At 38.0% G+C, this 13,229-nt stretch overlaps 1 protein-coding gene across 8 annotated transcripts in view; it reads left to right on the forward strand.

Annotated features, from left to right (window-relative positions):
• The window catches only part of FBXO31 (F-box protein 31), a 58,080-nt gene that overhangs the window by 20,670 nt on the left and 24,181 nt on the right, over nt 1–13,229 (forward strand). For 3 of the 8 annotated variants that reach the window (XM_074201691.1, XM_074201710.1, XM_074201707.1), the window contains exons 2-3: nt 4,792–4,863; nt 8,348–8,434. In XM_074201691.1, coding sequence (XP_074057792.1) covers nt 4,792–4,863; nt 8,348–8,434 — 159 coding nt within the window. The other 5 variants (XM_074201699.1, XM_074201715.1, XM_074201703.1 and 2 more) reach the window with 3 other exon arrangements.

The following is a 13,229-nucleotide window of genomic DNA, read 5'->3' on the forward strand; positions in this document are numbered from 1 at the left end:
GAAAAAGATAAAATGTGGCAACTGATTGACCATATGGATGTATGTAGGCAGGGTGTTGACTGTCCTTCTGAGTGTCTTCACTCCACATTGTATTATATAAGGCTACTCATATTTCTTTGAATTCTTCAAATTTGTCTTAAATCTGCATCCAGAGGAAAAAACTGATAAATAGATGAATAGAATAATTTATACACACATAGACATACATATATACACACATCTACCTGTTTGCCTAATGGTAGTTATTTCTGGGGTGGGGAAAGAAAAGAACTTTATTTTATTTTTAAGGGGAATAGCAAATTGTACATTATAAATTTATAGTTTCATGCGCAATCATCTTTTTTATTATACTGTCTTGCGGAAGTGCTTGTTTTATTCCATAAATGAAAAATAAAATAAATAACAATTTAAAAAAATGTCATGAGACAGAATAATATTTCTTTACATTTGTTCATCTTCTTCCCAATTAGCAAGTACATGTCTCCCCTTCCCCCATTACAAATAATACTATTTGAAATACTTTTGTACAGAGAGGTCTTTTTTAACTACAGTTCCTGTCATTAATCTTTTGGATGCCCATTTTTATAACTTTGGTAGTTCAGTATTAATATTTAAAAAAAAACTGGACCAATTCTCAGTCTCATCAGTTTATTTTATCCCTCTAGGTTAGAGATGTTAACTATTTCTTTATTTAAATTTAATGACAATGTCAGGTGGCATCTTAGTCTTAATTTGTATTATGTTGATTTGGAGATTTTGAATGTTGATATGGTAACCTAAGTTTTTTCCAAAGACTTCATGTTCAGTATTCTCTTTCTGCTTATTGAGTGCTGCATCACCAGCAGCCTATTGATTATTTCAGACTGGATCTCCCGGAGACATCTTAAACTCAACATGTTCAGAATAAAACTCATTATCTTTTCTTCCTGATCTAACCCATTCCCAGATTGCTCTGTTTTTTTCAGGGGTGCTACAGTTCTTCCTTTTTCCTAGGCATTAACCTTAATGTCTCACTCTTCCTCACCCTGTTTATCCAGTCAGGTGCTAGACCTTGTTATTTCTATGGCTTTGTCACCCTGTCACCCTATTCCCTCTCACAGCCCCTATCTTAGTTCAGTATCTCTTCCCTCCCCCCATCAAGGCCTTCCCACAGCTGCCAAAATGACTTCCCTTAGCCCAGTGTGATCTTGCTCCTTAACTCCTTTGCTCATTAAGTGCCAGTGACTCCTTATTGCTCTTAGGATCCAATATAAACCCCCTGTTGGATTTTGAAAGTCCTTTTTTAACCCAATGTGCCTTTCTAATTTGATTGTACATCACTTTTTTTCTTACCTTCTGGAGTCTAGCCACTTGTGACTATGAAAATGACTGGAATAAACCCCCAATTCTTTGAAGTTATGCAACTCTTCAGACAACTAAGATTTCATTCACTTTTTGGTTTTCATTTTTTTTTGAATTATAAAGATTTTATTTGTTTTGAGTTTTTTAATTTTCCCTCAATCTTATTTCTCTCCCCCCACCCCCCACAGAAGGCAGTTTGCCAGTCTTTACATTGTTTCCCTGGTATACATTGATCCAAATTGTCATTCACTTCTTAAAAAATTTTTGGTTAATTTTTTTTTGTTTTTTTTTGTTTTTTGTTTTTTTGCAAGGCAAATGGGGTTAAGTGGCTTGCCCAAGGCCACACAGCTAGGTAATTATTAAGTGTCTGAGACCGGATTTGAATCCAGGTACTACTGACTCCAGGGCCGGTGCTTTATCCACTGCACCACCTAGCCACCCCTGGTTAATTTTTTTTTTATGCATTACTTGGAACCTCTCTTAATTCTTTCTCCACCTGCTCCAGAAAGCTCATTATGAAAAAAAATCCTGCAAGCTTCTCTCAACCTTATTTGATACCTAATACCTTGTCCTGTTCTCCTCATATACTCAAATCCTTCATTTTGGAGGGAGCTCAACTAGAAGACCACCTAATTTCTCACATGGCTGCACTAATTTGGGACTTCTTTGACTTTACCCTTATACCCCCTTTCAACTTCTTGTTGGATGTTGTCTACTCCCATTAAATTATAAACTCCTTGAAGGTAGGATCTGTCTTTTTTCATCTTTTTATCCCCAACTCAGCACAGAGCCTCAAATGTAGTAAGTATTTAATGAATATTTATTGACTCACTGACTTGTGAAGTTGATTTCTTGTACCTAAGTGAAATACTTTACAATTATCCACATTGAATATCATCTTAGATTCTATCAGTGATTCTTTTGAATCCTGTCATTCCAAGTGTTATCTCTCCCAGTTTTGAATCATCTTTAGATTTGAAAAGTTTACCACCTGTGCCTTTGTCCAAGTCATTGATAAAGAAAGTTAAATAATATCAGTGCCTGGGGTGTCCATAAAACTAATCTTCCTGCCCTATTGATTTTGAACCAGTAACTGTTCTTTGAGCTTGACCAGCTAACTGCCATTCATCTGTGCAATAACAATGGGAGATACTTCATCAAACATTTTTCAAAAATCTATGAAAACGAGTATTCCTGCCATCTACTAACTTGGTAACCCTGCTCAGAAAGGAAATGGTGGGACCTGTTCTTGATGAAGCTAGGCTGGCTCTTGATCATGTCTGGGTCTCTTTAAGATGTTTTGTTCACTCTATCTTAAAGGAATCTTTTTTTTTTTTTTTGGTTTTTGCAAGGCAATGGGGTTAAGTGACTTCCCCAAGGTCACACAGCTGGGTATTTATTAAGTATCTGTGGTCAGATTTGAACTCAGGTCCTTTTGACTCCAGGGTGGATACTTTTACCACTATGCCATCTAGCTGCCCTGAGCCCTTTCTAGAATTTTCTCAGCAATTGAAATCAGACCTTTAGTTTGCAGATGTTTCTATTTCAGTTATGTGATCCCTTTCCCTTTTTAATGAACTGAAACCGAAAATGATTGAATGACAGAGGTGGAATGGGCCCCCTCAGGAAGCATTGTGGGTATTCTCCTCACTGAGGGTTTCAGGTCAAAGGATACTTGTGGATGGTTGTTGGGAGCCTCTAGTTTCAAGTCCAGGCTGAACCAGACGGCCTTGGAAGTGTCTGTATTTTAGACATGTCTTAGCTCCATCTTCTTGTCTTTTTAGACCGTATTGATGGGCTAGAATTGATTCTTGTTTGCACTATTCAAACCTAGAATCAAAAGTTACTGAAATTGGATTTTTGGTATCTTATGACAATTTAAAAATGTGACCATTGGTTTTAGTTATGGGATCCTTGGATTGTCTCTTAATCTGAGTTAACCTGAGTTCTTCTTAACAACTTTTTCCCCCTATTGACCACCAAAGAGCTAAAAATAGTCTGTATTCTTGTGGATGAAATTTTAGTAATAGTACTCAGAATTAGCAGAACAGTACAGGTAGGCAGTGCTCTCTCCCTGGGTCAGAGTTCCATGGACGTAAAAGCAGCTAAGATTCTGCTAATTCGAAAATTAGTGGGCAACCCTTACTTAAGGGATGCCAGATTGAAACCCTTGACATAAGTCACATACACACACACATACGTATATATCTCTCTAGTAGATTTTTGTAAAGGGGAATAAGGAAGCATTGCTCTATAGAGAAGGGAGCTAGGGCTTGATATCAAACGTCTGATAGGTTCTCATTGAAAAGCAACAGATTGATATATTCCCCATCCATACAAGAAGCTTTGGATCTTTGACCTGCTTCTGGCTAGAACTTCTACTTCTTGATTCCTTGAATGAAAGAATGAATGAATGAATGGATGAATAGATATAAAAGCCTAAGTGTGTATGATATGGCAGTGACTTGAAAACCAGAAGATTTTGATTTTGTTTTAGATTCAGGAGTTTAAGAAGCAAGACAGTTTTCAAAATCAGGTTTTATTACCAGGTTAATCTGTGTATTTTCCCTTATTTTTTTCCTCTGAATCTTATTTCATTTGTGAGATTGTTAGGTTAGACTGAACACAGTGGCTGCTTAAATGTTTATTGAATTGGATTGTCTAATATTTTTCCAATTAATACCTCTTTAGGATTAAGCATATTTTAAAATATTATAAATCTCTATTGTATGATTAAAAGACTTAGTCATTCACTCACTGAATCAGACTGCTTTCTTTCTAATAATCTTGCTTAGTAAGTCTTCTGGGCTGTGGGATCATGAGTGGAGGTGTACTTTTAAAGATTTTTAAGAATGAGTACTTTCTGTAGGACAAGGCATAATGTAAACTTGAGAAGTGCCACAGTGGGAGAGTTTTAGGCTATCATGAGATTTTGGGGACCTAGTGAAAGGATTCTGTTCTGGAAGGCTGGAGGGTGATGCAGAAAGGCAGAGGCAGGAGGGCATCAAAGACAGTTTTTGTTTGTTTCTGAAATTTTCCTCAAGTCTTCCTTGTACTCACTATTGGTATTCTTTCATATTCTCCAGGTCAGCTATATTAAAGGTTGGGTAAATCTTTAAATCTTTCTTTTCTAGGATCTTCTGGGAGCATAACGACCATTAACAGGGCACTTTTCTGAATCAATACAGTCCAGTTTCCAAACAAATGTATTTTAGGAAGATAGTTTGTTCATGAGTGAGATTTTAAATTTTGCTGGAAATGTACAACCTTGATGGGTTTATTAGTTCTGGTTAATTGACCCAGAATGGAATAATGGGAAAATTTCAGATCATCTCCACAAGATTGGACAGTTTGAAATTTGATGGAGTGAAGAGGTTGGTTTCCCCATTCCTTATTTTTGCTTTGGGTTTTGTTGAATTTAATTTTTAGTAAATTTCTATTTTTTTTCAGAGTATGGTGTATGTGAAAACCTACGGAAGCTGGAGATTACTGGTGTGTCCTGTCGAGATGTTTATGCCAAGCGTGAGTTATCTGTTACCATAAATATTTCTGTTATGAAAGTCACCTTGTTGACTCAATTTCAATTTTAAATAGTGCATAAAATAAGGTCCATATTTGTGGTCTCATCTTTCCAACAATTCCACTTAAAACTATTAGGAATTTGTCATCATTTAAATGGCATAACATTAGACTTGATTCTGATCTCAGGTATTCCAACACCCCTGCATCAAACCAGATAGGTAAGCCCTACACAGCTATTGATACTGAAAATTAAACACCATTTGCTTCTTATTTTTCCCTTATGTTCATATTTCAGTTATATAGCCTACCCAGGATAAGAAATTGTGTGGTGAGAATCAAGGAACTGTTGTATTGTAAAGTCCTAGGATTGTATAGAGCAGCAGTTGCTCATTTGGTTTATGGTTTGGGGAATACTTTTTGATTCCCTTTCAGGGATCTACTCCCTCTTTAGATTTCATGGAGACCTTTCCTTTTATGGCCATGTTACTCAGGATTGCTTAGAAGAAGTCTTCCCTTTTCAGAAATCCTTTAGCAGCAGCTTTCTTCCAAATTGTGAAGCTGGCCTCCAGAATCCTATATATGGGACTTTCACTTCTTGGGCCCTCATATTGGACTCGAGCAGGGGGTTCTTCAGCTTTTATCCATTGGCTAGATGGCACCACAGTAGATAGAGGCTAGGCCTGGAATCTGGAAGACTCATGTTCTTGAGATCAATCTAGCCTCAGACCCTGTTGGGTGACCCTGGGCACTTCATCCTGTTGATCTCAGTTCCTCATCTGTAAAATGAGTTGGAGAAAGAAATGACACTTCAGCATCTCTGCCACGAAAACCCCAGATGGGGGGTTTCACAAAGAGTTAGACACAACTGGGACAACAGAACATATTTCTTAAACTTTTTTGCCATGGGCCCTTTGGCAGTCTGATAAGCCATTTTATTGAATCCCTTCTTAGAATAATTTTTTAAAATTTAAAAAGTAAAATACTTATGAATACAAAGGAAACCCTTTATATAGAATCAGTTAAAAATTAAAAAAAAATACTAAAAATGTCGGTTTACAGCCCCTAGAATTTAGATGATTTCTAGGATCTTTTTCAATTCTAAAACTCCATGACCCTTTTTTCCTACAAGTGAAATTTCATGTAGACAAAAAGACAAATAATAGCCTCACTGGCTCTGTCTTATCTGTTTTCTTCCTTTTGGACTAAAGGCTCTTGTTCAAATATAACTGAGGGCTACTAAGGGGAACAATGTCAGCTGTTATCAGCTTTTAGCTTTCCTTGAGTTACTTATTGATAACGCCTCAATCTGAGGAAATAGGGTACAGTAGAAAGGTTGCCTTTTTTGTCTGTTTTAAAGAAAACAGGTTATTTTGGCCCATTTTAGGACATTTCTGGACATTTAGGAAATTATCTGGAGTGACAGACCTAAATGGGCACTATAGGGATAAAGGACTATCAGTAATCAATTGGGCACCAAGTACCTTTGAAGCCAATTCAAAATGGAGGCAGAAGAAGAGATAGTTCTAATCACTTTAATCCGCAACAATTTCTTCTCAGATTTCTCTGAAACTGTCTTTGTTTTTTGTGGTGTGGTAATATTCTATTACATTCCAAGGTCATAATTTGTTTAGCCATTCCCCAAGTTTTTGGGCACCCCCTTAGCTTCCAATTCTTTGCTGAAACACAGAGTTACTATACATATTTTTTGTGATATAGGTTCTTTTTCCTTGATCTCTTTGGGATCTCTTAGTGGCTCCCATGTCTCAAATCAAAAGGCTTTATGACTTTGGGTGTATACTAAGTTGTTACTGCTATGTGAAATGGCAGGACCAGTTCATAGCTTCACCCACAGTATATTAGACCCAGCCTTAGAGGAGGATATAGAAAGGTAAAGGCAAAAATTCTACCTCTTTATTTTGTTAGCATAAGGAAACTTGCAAAGGGATCGATCAGAAACAGTCCTCTGGAAGCTGTTTTGACCCAGATTTTGCTCACGAGCAGATAGTTTTCCATAGATACTATCTGGGACAGACTTGCCCCTACCCCGAAGGTTCCCTCCTGAAGCCCCCAAGATAGAAGATCTCCCCCTCCCCAAATCTTTTTGTCAGGGAAAAAGAACTGAATCTTCTTGCCTGAGACGCTGTTCTCTCACTGGGGAGACCAACAGTTGAGATGGACTAGTGGGGTCAGTTGTTAGCTGTGAGCTGGAGCTGTCATTTAGTGGGAGCATTGGACCTGAAGACAGAGGGCTAGAGCTCAGATTCCTTCTCCCATGCTGATTGCTTATGTATGAGCATTGAGAGAGGTCTGATCTGGACCAGGTACCTTGTAAGCGCTATTCAAATGGTCTCTGGTTTGGGGCAAGTAATTTCCTTTTTCTGACCTCAGGCTTCACCTAGATCAGATCGCTGTCAACACTAGCCCTAGACTCAGATCCACTTGAGAGTGTAGGGGCTGCCCAGGCATTGGGAAAGGAGATCTGGCCAGGTGATAAAGCTAAGGAAGGAGAGAGGGATGTATGAAATTGAGTGGGGAAAATGAGTGTCTGTATGACTAGTTTGTGTGTGTGTGTGTGTGTGTGTGTGTGTGTGTAGAGGTCAGCATAACAGCGTGGGTTGGGGAGAAGTGTATTAATGAATTTTGTAGTTCAGAGAAGTAAGGACATTGTTACATTCTAGACTGACAACCTTCACAGAATGTTTCTGGGGATTGTCATTATCTTTGTGGTTAAGGAATCTTGAAATAGCCAAGTTGACATAGATAGAATCCAGTTTTCTATTGTTCCTTAGAACAGAAGCCGCTATTTTCAGGGCAAAATCAGTTTAATAGTTTGACCAGTTGAATTATCAAAACAGAGTACTGAATGTTTCATTTCCCTTTCTCCAAAACTAGCCTGAGGGGCTGCCATGTCCAATTTTATAAGAGGTTCCAAGGAAGAATTTACCTTACAATAAGGACAGGTGATAGAGAGATATGAAATGTTGGTTGTCATGTCTTGGTGCCTCAGCAAAGTAAACCTGGAGCTAACCTGGAGCTAACCTTCAGCTACCTGATAGGAACATTTGATGATCCACTGTTGGGGAAGCTGTATCTCATAAACATTGCCATTCTTCTTAATGCCTGCCTCTGCCAGGCCTCATTCATCTCTGAATTAGGAAGGATTAAATACAAACTGTTGAAATGGGAGGTGGGGGTGAGGTCAAGTGGTCACTTAAACAAGACAGGGCAACCTAGAGAACCCTTGTAATGCTCCATCCTGGGTTTGTTGTTGGAAAGCTCTCCTTTAGAGGACTAGTATTTCCTAGAAACAGGTGTACAGACTAAAGTCCCCAACTGGAAAATGATGAAATTGTATTGTGCTTGGTTATAAATGGTTCTTTTATTTAGCACTGAGGAAGAAAACTCTTCATCTTATGAAAATGTATATGTAGTCATGATGGTTGGAAACACCTTCTTTAGTACTTTCCCTGCTGTGTCTGTTCAGGTATAAATCCACGAGTGAAGTCGGGACGTTTTATGAAAATTCTTCCCGACTACGAGCACATGGAGTACAGAGATGTTTACACCTGCCGTACGTACTTGCTGTCAGCTTTGCTTTTTGCAGAGAGCACGCCCCAAGATGCTGCATGATGATCCTAATGCACAGAGAATGTTAGGATTGTGCTGATCTCAGAGCAAGCTGGTGATCACTTTGGCTTTTTTGCTGCTTGTCACTTTTGAGGAAGATGTACTCTTGTTTTGGTTAGAGAGAGTATTTCTGAATAGCTGTCAATGGTTAAAGTTTGCTATGCTTAGGGAGAAGTTTTTCATCCAGTTTCTGGCTTTACTTTTGATCAGTATTACAGAAGTCCAAGGAGTGTACCCACAATAGCATTAAAAGTTTACGGAGGGAACTCTATGTTGGAAAATTAGTTAGGCTCATGCAGGATCAGAGAGCTGAGAAAATTGAAGAGAAGCCCTCAAATCTTTTCTCTTACTCTCAAAATGAAACTTAAAGCAGTTCACCTGTTCTAAGCATTAGTCATCACTTTAGATTTGAATTCTAGATGGGCTCCCTTGTTGAATTTACCTTCTTATTTATGTAGTGTGGCAGTTGGATATTAAAAAACCTTTTTGACTCACACAATATTTATTTGCCCTCCAAATTTAAGATTGGCCCTCCTTTCATTAGTAGCATCTCCATTTGTTATTTTAGTTACTCTAAGAGTTTCTCATTTAAGAGAATGAGTATATATTTGCATTATAAATCCTTCCAAGGTCCATGGTATTAAGGTAAAGTTAGAATTGGTTAAATAATACTTTTTATATAATTAATAAAATTAATTTTATATAATAAATTTAATGTAATTTTGGAGGTGTGACATAGTTGATAGAGAGCCAGCCTTGGATTCATGAAGAACCAGATGTAAGTCTTGCCTCTGAGACATCCAGCAGGTCAGTTAGCCTTCTGGGACTGCCCTGTGCTATGCAGCTCTCAGTTACAGGTCAGGGTTGCTGATTTAAGTGAGTAGGAGTTTCCCACACAGCCAAAATTAGAAGATCAAACAGGTAAAAATATTTGTGTAGACAAGAAGCTCAAAAATGTGGAGGTAACCCTGGTAAGATACTATTGGCTACAAGTGGGTAAGAGGGAATACAGACTTTTGTCATTATTAACCCTTTCTCTACTTCACCCCCACTCATCCCCCATTGCCTCTTCTTCACCTAACCCTGTCTGATGAGAAAGGGATATTGCTAAAGATGTTGAAACTCCGAATTAGCTGAAATCTCCCTTGAAAACAGTGAAGACAATGTAAAAATAATGGGAAAGTATGTTGGTTAACAAAGACATTTAAGGAAGTCATAGGAAAAAGGTAGGGGGAGAGTTTAAGAAAATAAATGAAGAACAGTGGTTAAGCCCATATACGATGAGGGATGATGGGGGTCAACAAAAAAGCCAGAGGTTGCTGCAGTTGCCACATTAGACCTCTAGCACATTTCTTAGGTACCATGATTATGGGTGTGGGCTTTCAAAAAAAAAAATAGGGTATTAACTTTACTAAAACTCTTGTTAATTAGAAGCAGATGTAATTACTGATTTTACAAAATGATTTTCCCAGCCTGAATTGAGAGTCAGGATCTGTTGAATATTTAATCCTTTTTCCCCTCTGGAAGCTTCTTTTTTGGCAAAAAAGAGAATTTATGATTTAGAAATTTTTCTAAATGCTTTTAGCATCTGGTATTCTAATTTTTATATTTATTTTGGGAATAGTGTTTTCTTATCCTCATCCAGGAACATTGCAGTTTTTGACATGTTGAGTGATGGAAAGCTGAACTTGTTTTATGGCCAGGTATATCTTGTGTTTTGTGTTATATTGTGACCTTACATAAATTAAAATGATTTTGATGAAGTGGATGCACTTATAATGAGTAATAGGAAACTCTTGTAGATTGACTTAAAAGATTTTCTGAGTTGGGGGAAGAACTATTTTTATCTTGAGCTGAGTAAAATTGCCTAAAGAAAGAAAATTAATTTGGCTTTAACTAGGTAACATGGACATCTATCTGTGCAATGAACTTTTGAATTATTTTATGAGGAGCATGCTATATTATTGAGTGTTTAACACCTTACTGTATAGTCCTTGGGTCTGGATATTTGCTTTATGAATAAACTTTGATAAAATATCAGGGCAGTTTTGTGTGAGCTGTAATGGTTGCCTCCCCCTCCTCCTCTTTGAAGCAATTCAAGTCACATAAATAAAAATAAAGACTTTAAAGAGTTTAAAATAGATGTTCAGGTTGAGACACTGCTGAGGCCTTTTTCCTTCAGGTTTCCCTGTTTATTTCAATATGATTATAGAGTTCTTGCTCCCTCTCACTGCATTACCCATTTTGAATAATGGCCCCTTGCGGGGGGAATGTCGATTTTCCTTCTCAGATATGTCCTGTCATAAGGATTTCTTTCTAATTGTAAGTAAAAAACCCCAACATATTCAGGTAGAAAGAAAATGGACATTGGAGTCAGGAGATTTGAGTTCTAGACTTGCCTCTGTCTCTGACCATGATGGGGCCCTGGGTGAGGCATTTATTTCAGTGTGGTTTCCTCATCTTTAAAAACTTGTGAGGATCAGGTGAGATGGGAAAGTGCCTTGAGAACCTATCAGAATGAATAAAAACATGAAGGCTCCCTGGTACCTAGCTCAGTGTGAGGAGGCAGCCAGTGGTGCGGTGCAGGGCATTGGTCTGAGTCAGGGACCCCAGACACTTATTCACTGCTGACCCTACACAAAGACTGGGCATGTCCTAGCACCTTTCCCAAAAGGGCTGTGGTGAGGATCAAATGAGACCGCAGTTGTGAAAAACCTCCTAGTCCTGTGACTGGTGCATGGCAGAGGCTATAGGAAAAGTTTATTCTTTTCTCCTTCCTCCTTCAAATAGAAGAAGGTTCCATCAGCCTTTCCTCTTAATGAAGTAACATTCTGCAGTAGAATTTGACTTTGAATGCTTTGGTTGTTCATCTTGAAAAAGGACCTGTGATCTTCAGAAATGTTCCTAAGACAATTCAGATGGCCCCTGAACAAGCAAGTCACTTCACCTCTACCTCAGTTTCCTCACCTGTAAAATGGAGAGACTTCTCATCCCTCCCTCCTAGGGTTATTCTGGGATCAAGTATGCTGTTTGGAGGAGACAACCCAAAAAAGATTGGTTAGACTGGGGAATCCTAGGGCTTTAGTAGAGGGGCAGATTGCAAGACCCAGGTTTGTCATTAGGTCCGACGTCAGAATTTTTCAGCCAGGGCAGATGATAAGAACTGGTGGTCCCTCATCTCACTGGAAGAAATAAAATTGGAAACTCCTAACTTTTCCAGTTGGTTTGAGTGTTGAAGTGATCTGAGTCTTTTCTGGGTCGAGGGAGAAGATGGGAGGGAAGGAGTGGGATGGAATGTCTAGGACTTTTCCCTTCTCTCCCTCCTGTCTCCCATGGGTTCTGGCACAGCTTGGGACTGATGAATATAAAGGGTTAACAGAACTCAAAAAAAAATCCAGCTTCTGTTGTCAAAACACAAGCTTGGCAGATGAGAAGTCTGTTGGGAGAATAGTCTATTCCAGTTGAGCTAGTTAGTAACTTAGCTTCTTTAAGTAGTTGTCAAAATGTATCTTTATTCTAGTATAGAATTTTCTGTTTTGTTGTGTAATTTCAGTCTGTGTGACTCTTTGAAACTCCTTTTTTTTTGGTTTTCTTGGCCATGGTACTGTAGTCCTTTTGCAGATGAGGAAACTGAGGCAGACAAAATGAAGTGACTTACCCTGGGTCATACAGTTAGGATGTGTCTGAGTCTTCCTGATTATAAACCCAGTGCTCTACTAACTGTGGCACCTCCTAATTCTACCCTAGTAGAAGGTATAACTTAGCCAGAGGTGACAAATGAACCTGAGTAAAATGTAATTGGGAAATGTTTAATTAAATAAAAATACAATGCAACATAGATGATGTTAATTTGTGGAGGTTTCTATTTGTGTTTGACAGTCCTGTAACCCCCTCTGTTCTTTGATAATTGTAAACTGAGGATCTGAAATAGATTTTGTAGATTTGAACCCTCAACCTGAATTATATTATGATTTTGTGTTTCTTCTTCATCATAAATATGACTCTATGTGAATTAAATTGAATCTAACCAATAAACAATTTAATACTTGAGAAATATTAACCAGTTTTTTTTGTTTGTTTTTTGTTTTTGCAAGGCAATGGGGTTAAGTGGCTTGCCCAGGGCCACACAGCTAGGTAATTATTAAGTGTCTGAGGTCTGATTTGAACTCAGGTACTCCTGACTCCAGGGCTGGTGCTCTATCCACTGCGCCACCTAGCTGCCCCATAACCAGTTTTTTTAGTGACTGAATTGTTGCAAAATATTCTAAGAGCTTTCTTTTTAAACTTAATTGTTCAGTTTTAAGGTGGGTTTTATTTAGATTCCACAGATATACAAGAATATCATTAACATGAAGAAGTCTACAGGCTCATATAGGGAAGTTCTGGTGTGGGAATTCCCTCCACCACTCATCACAGTATCTCTGCCCTTAGCAAATACATTTAGAGAGTTATCTGAAACTCTGAGTGGTTAAGTGACTTGTTTAGGGCCACATAGCTTGGAAGATCAAAAGCAAGTCTGGAGCCACATCTTTCTCACTTGTTTGGCATTTTGTGTTCTTTATGTGGGACAGTGGTCATATCCAGACTGAGAAGATAGAAGGAAGTTTGGAAATCTTAAAGTAAAAAAAAAAAAAAAAGTATTTATTAACAGTAATCCAGATTAGTTACATAAGAAAAGATTCTTGACATACTTAGCAAATTTCTTTACTATGAAACAATAGAATAAGACTACTATTGTT

The sequence above is a fragment of the Macrotis lagotis genome, chromosome 1, assembly GCF_037893015.1.
Source record: "Macrotis lagotis isolate mMagLag1 chromosome 1, bilby.v1.9.chrom.fasta, whole genome shotgun sequence".
Lineage (NCBI taxonomy): Eukaryota > Metazoa > Chordata > Mammalia > Peramelemorphia > Peramelidae > Macrotis > Macrotis lagotis.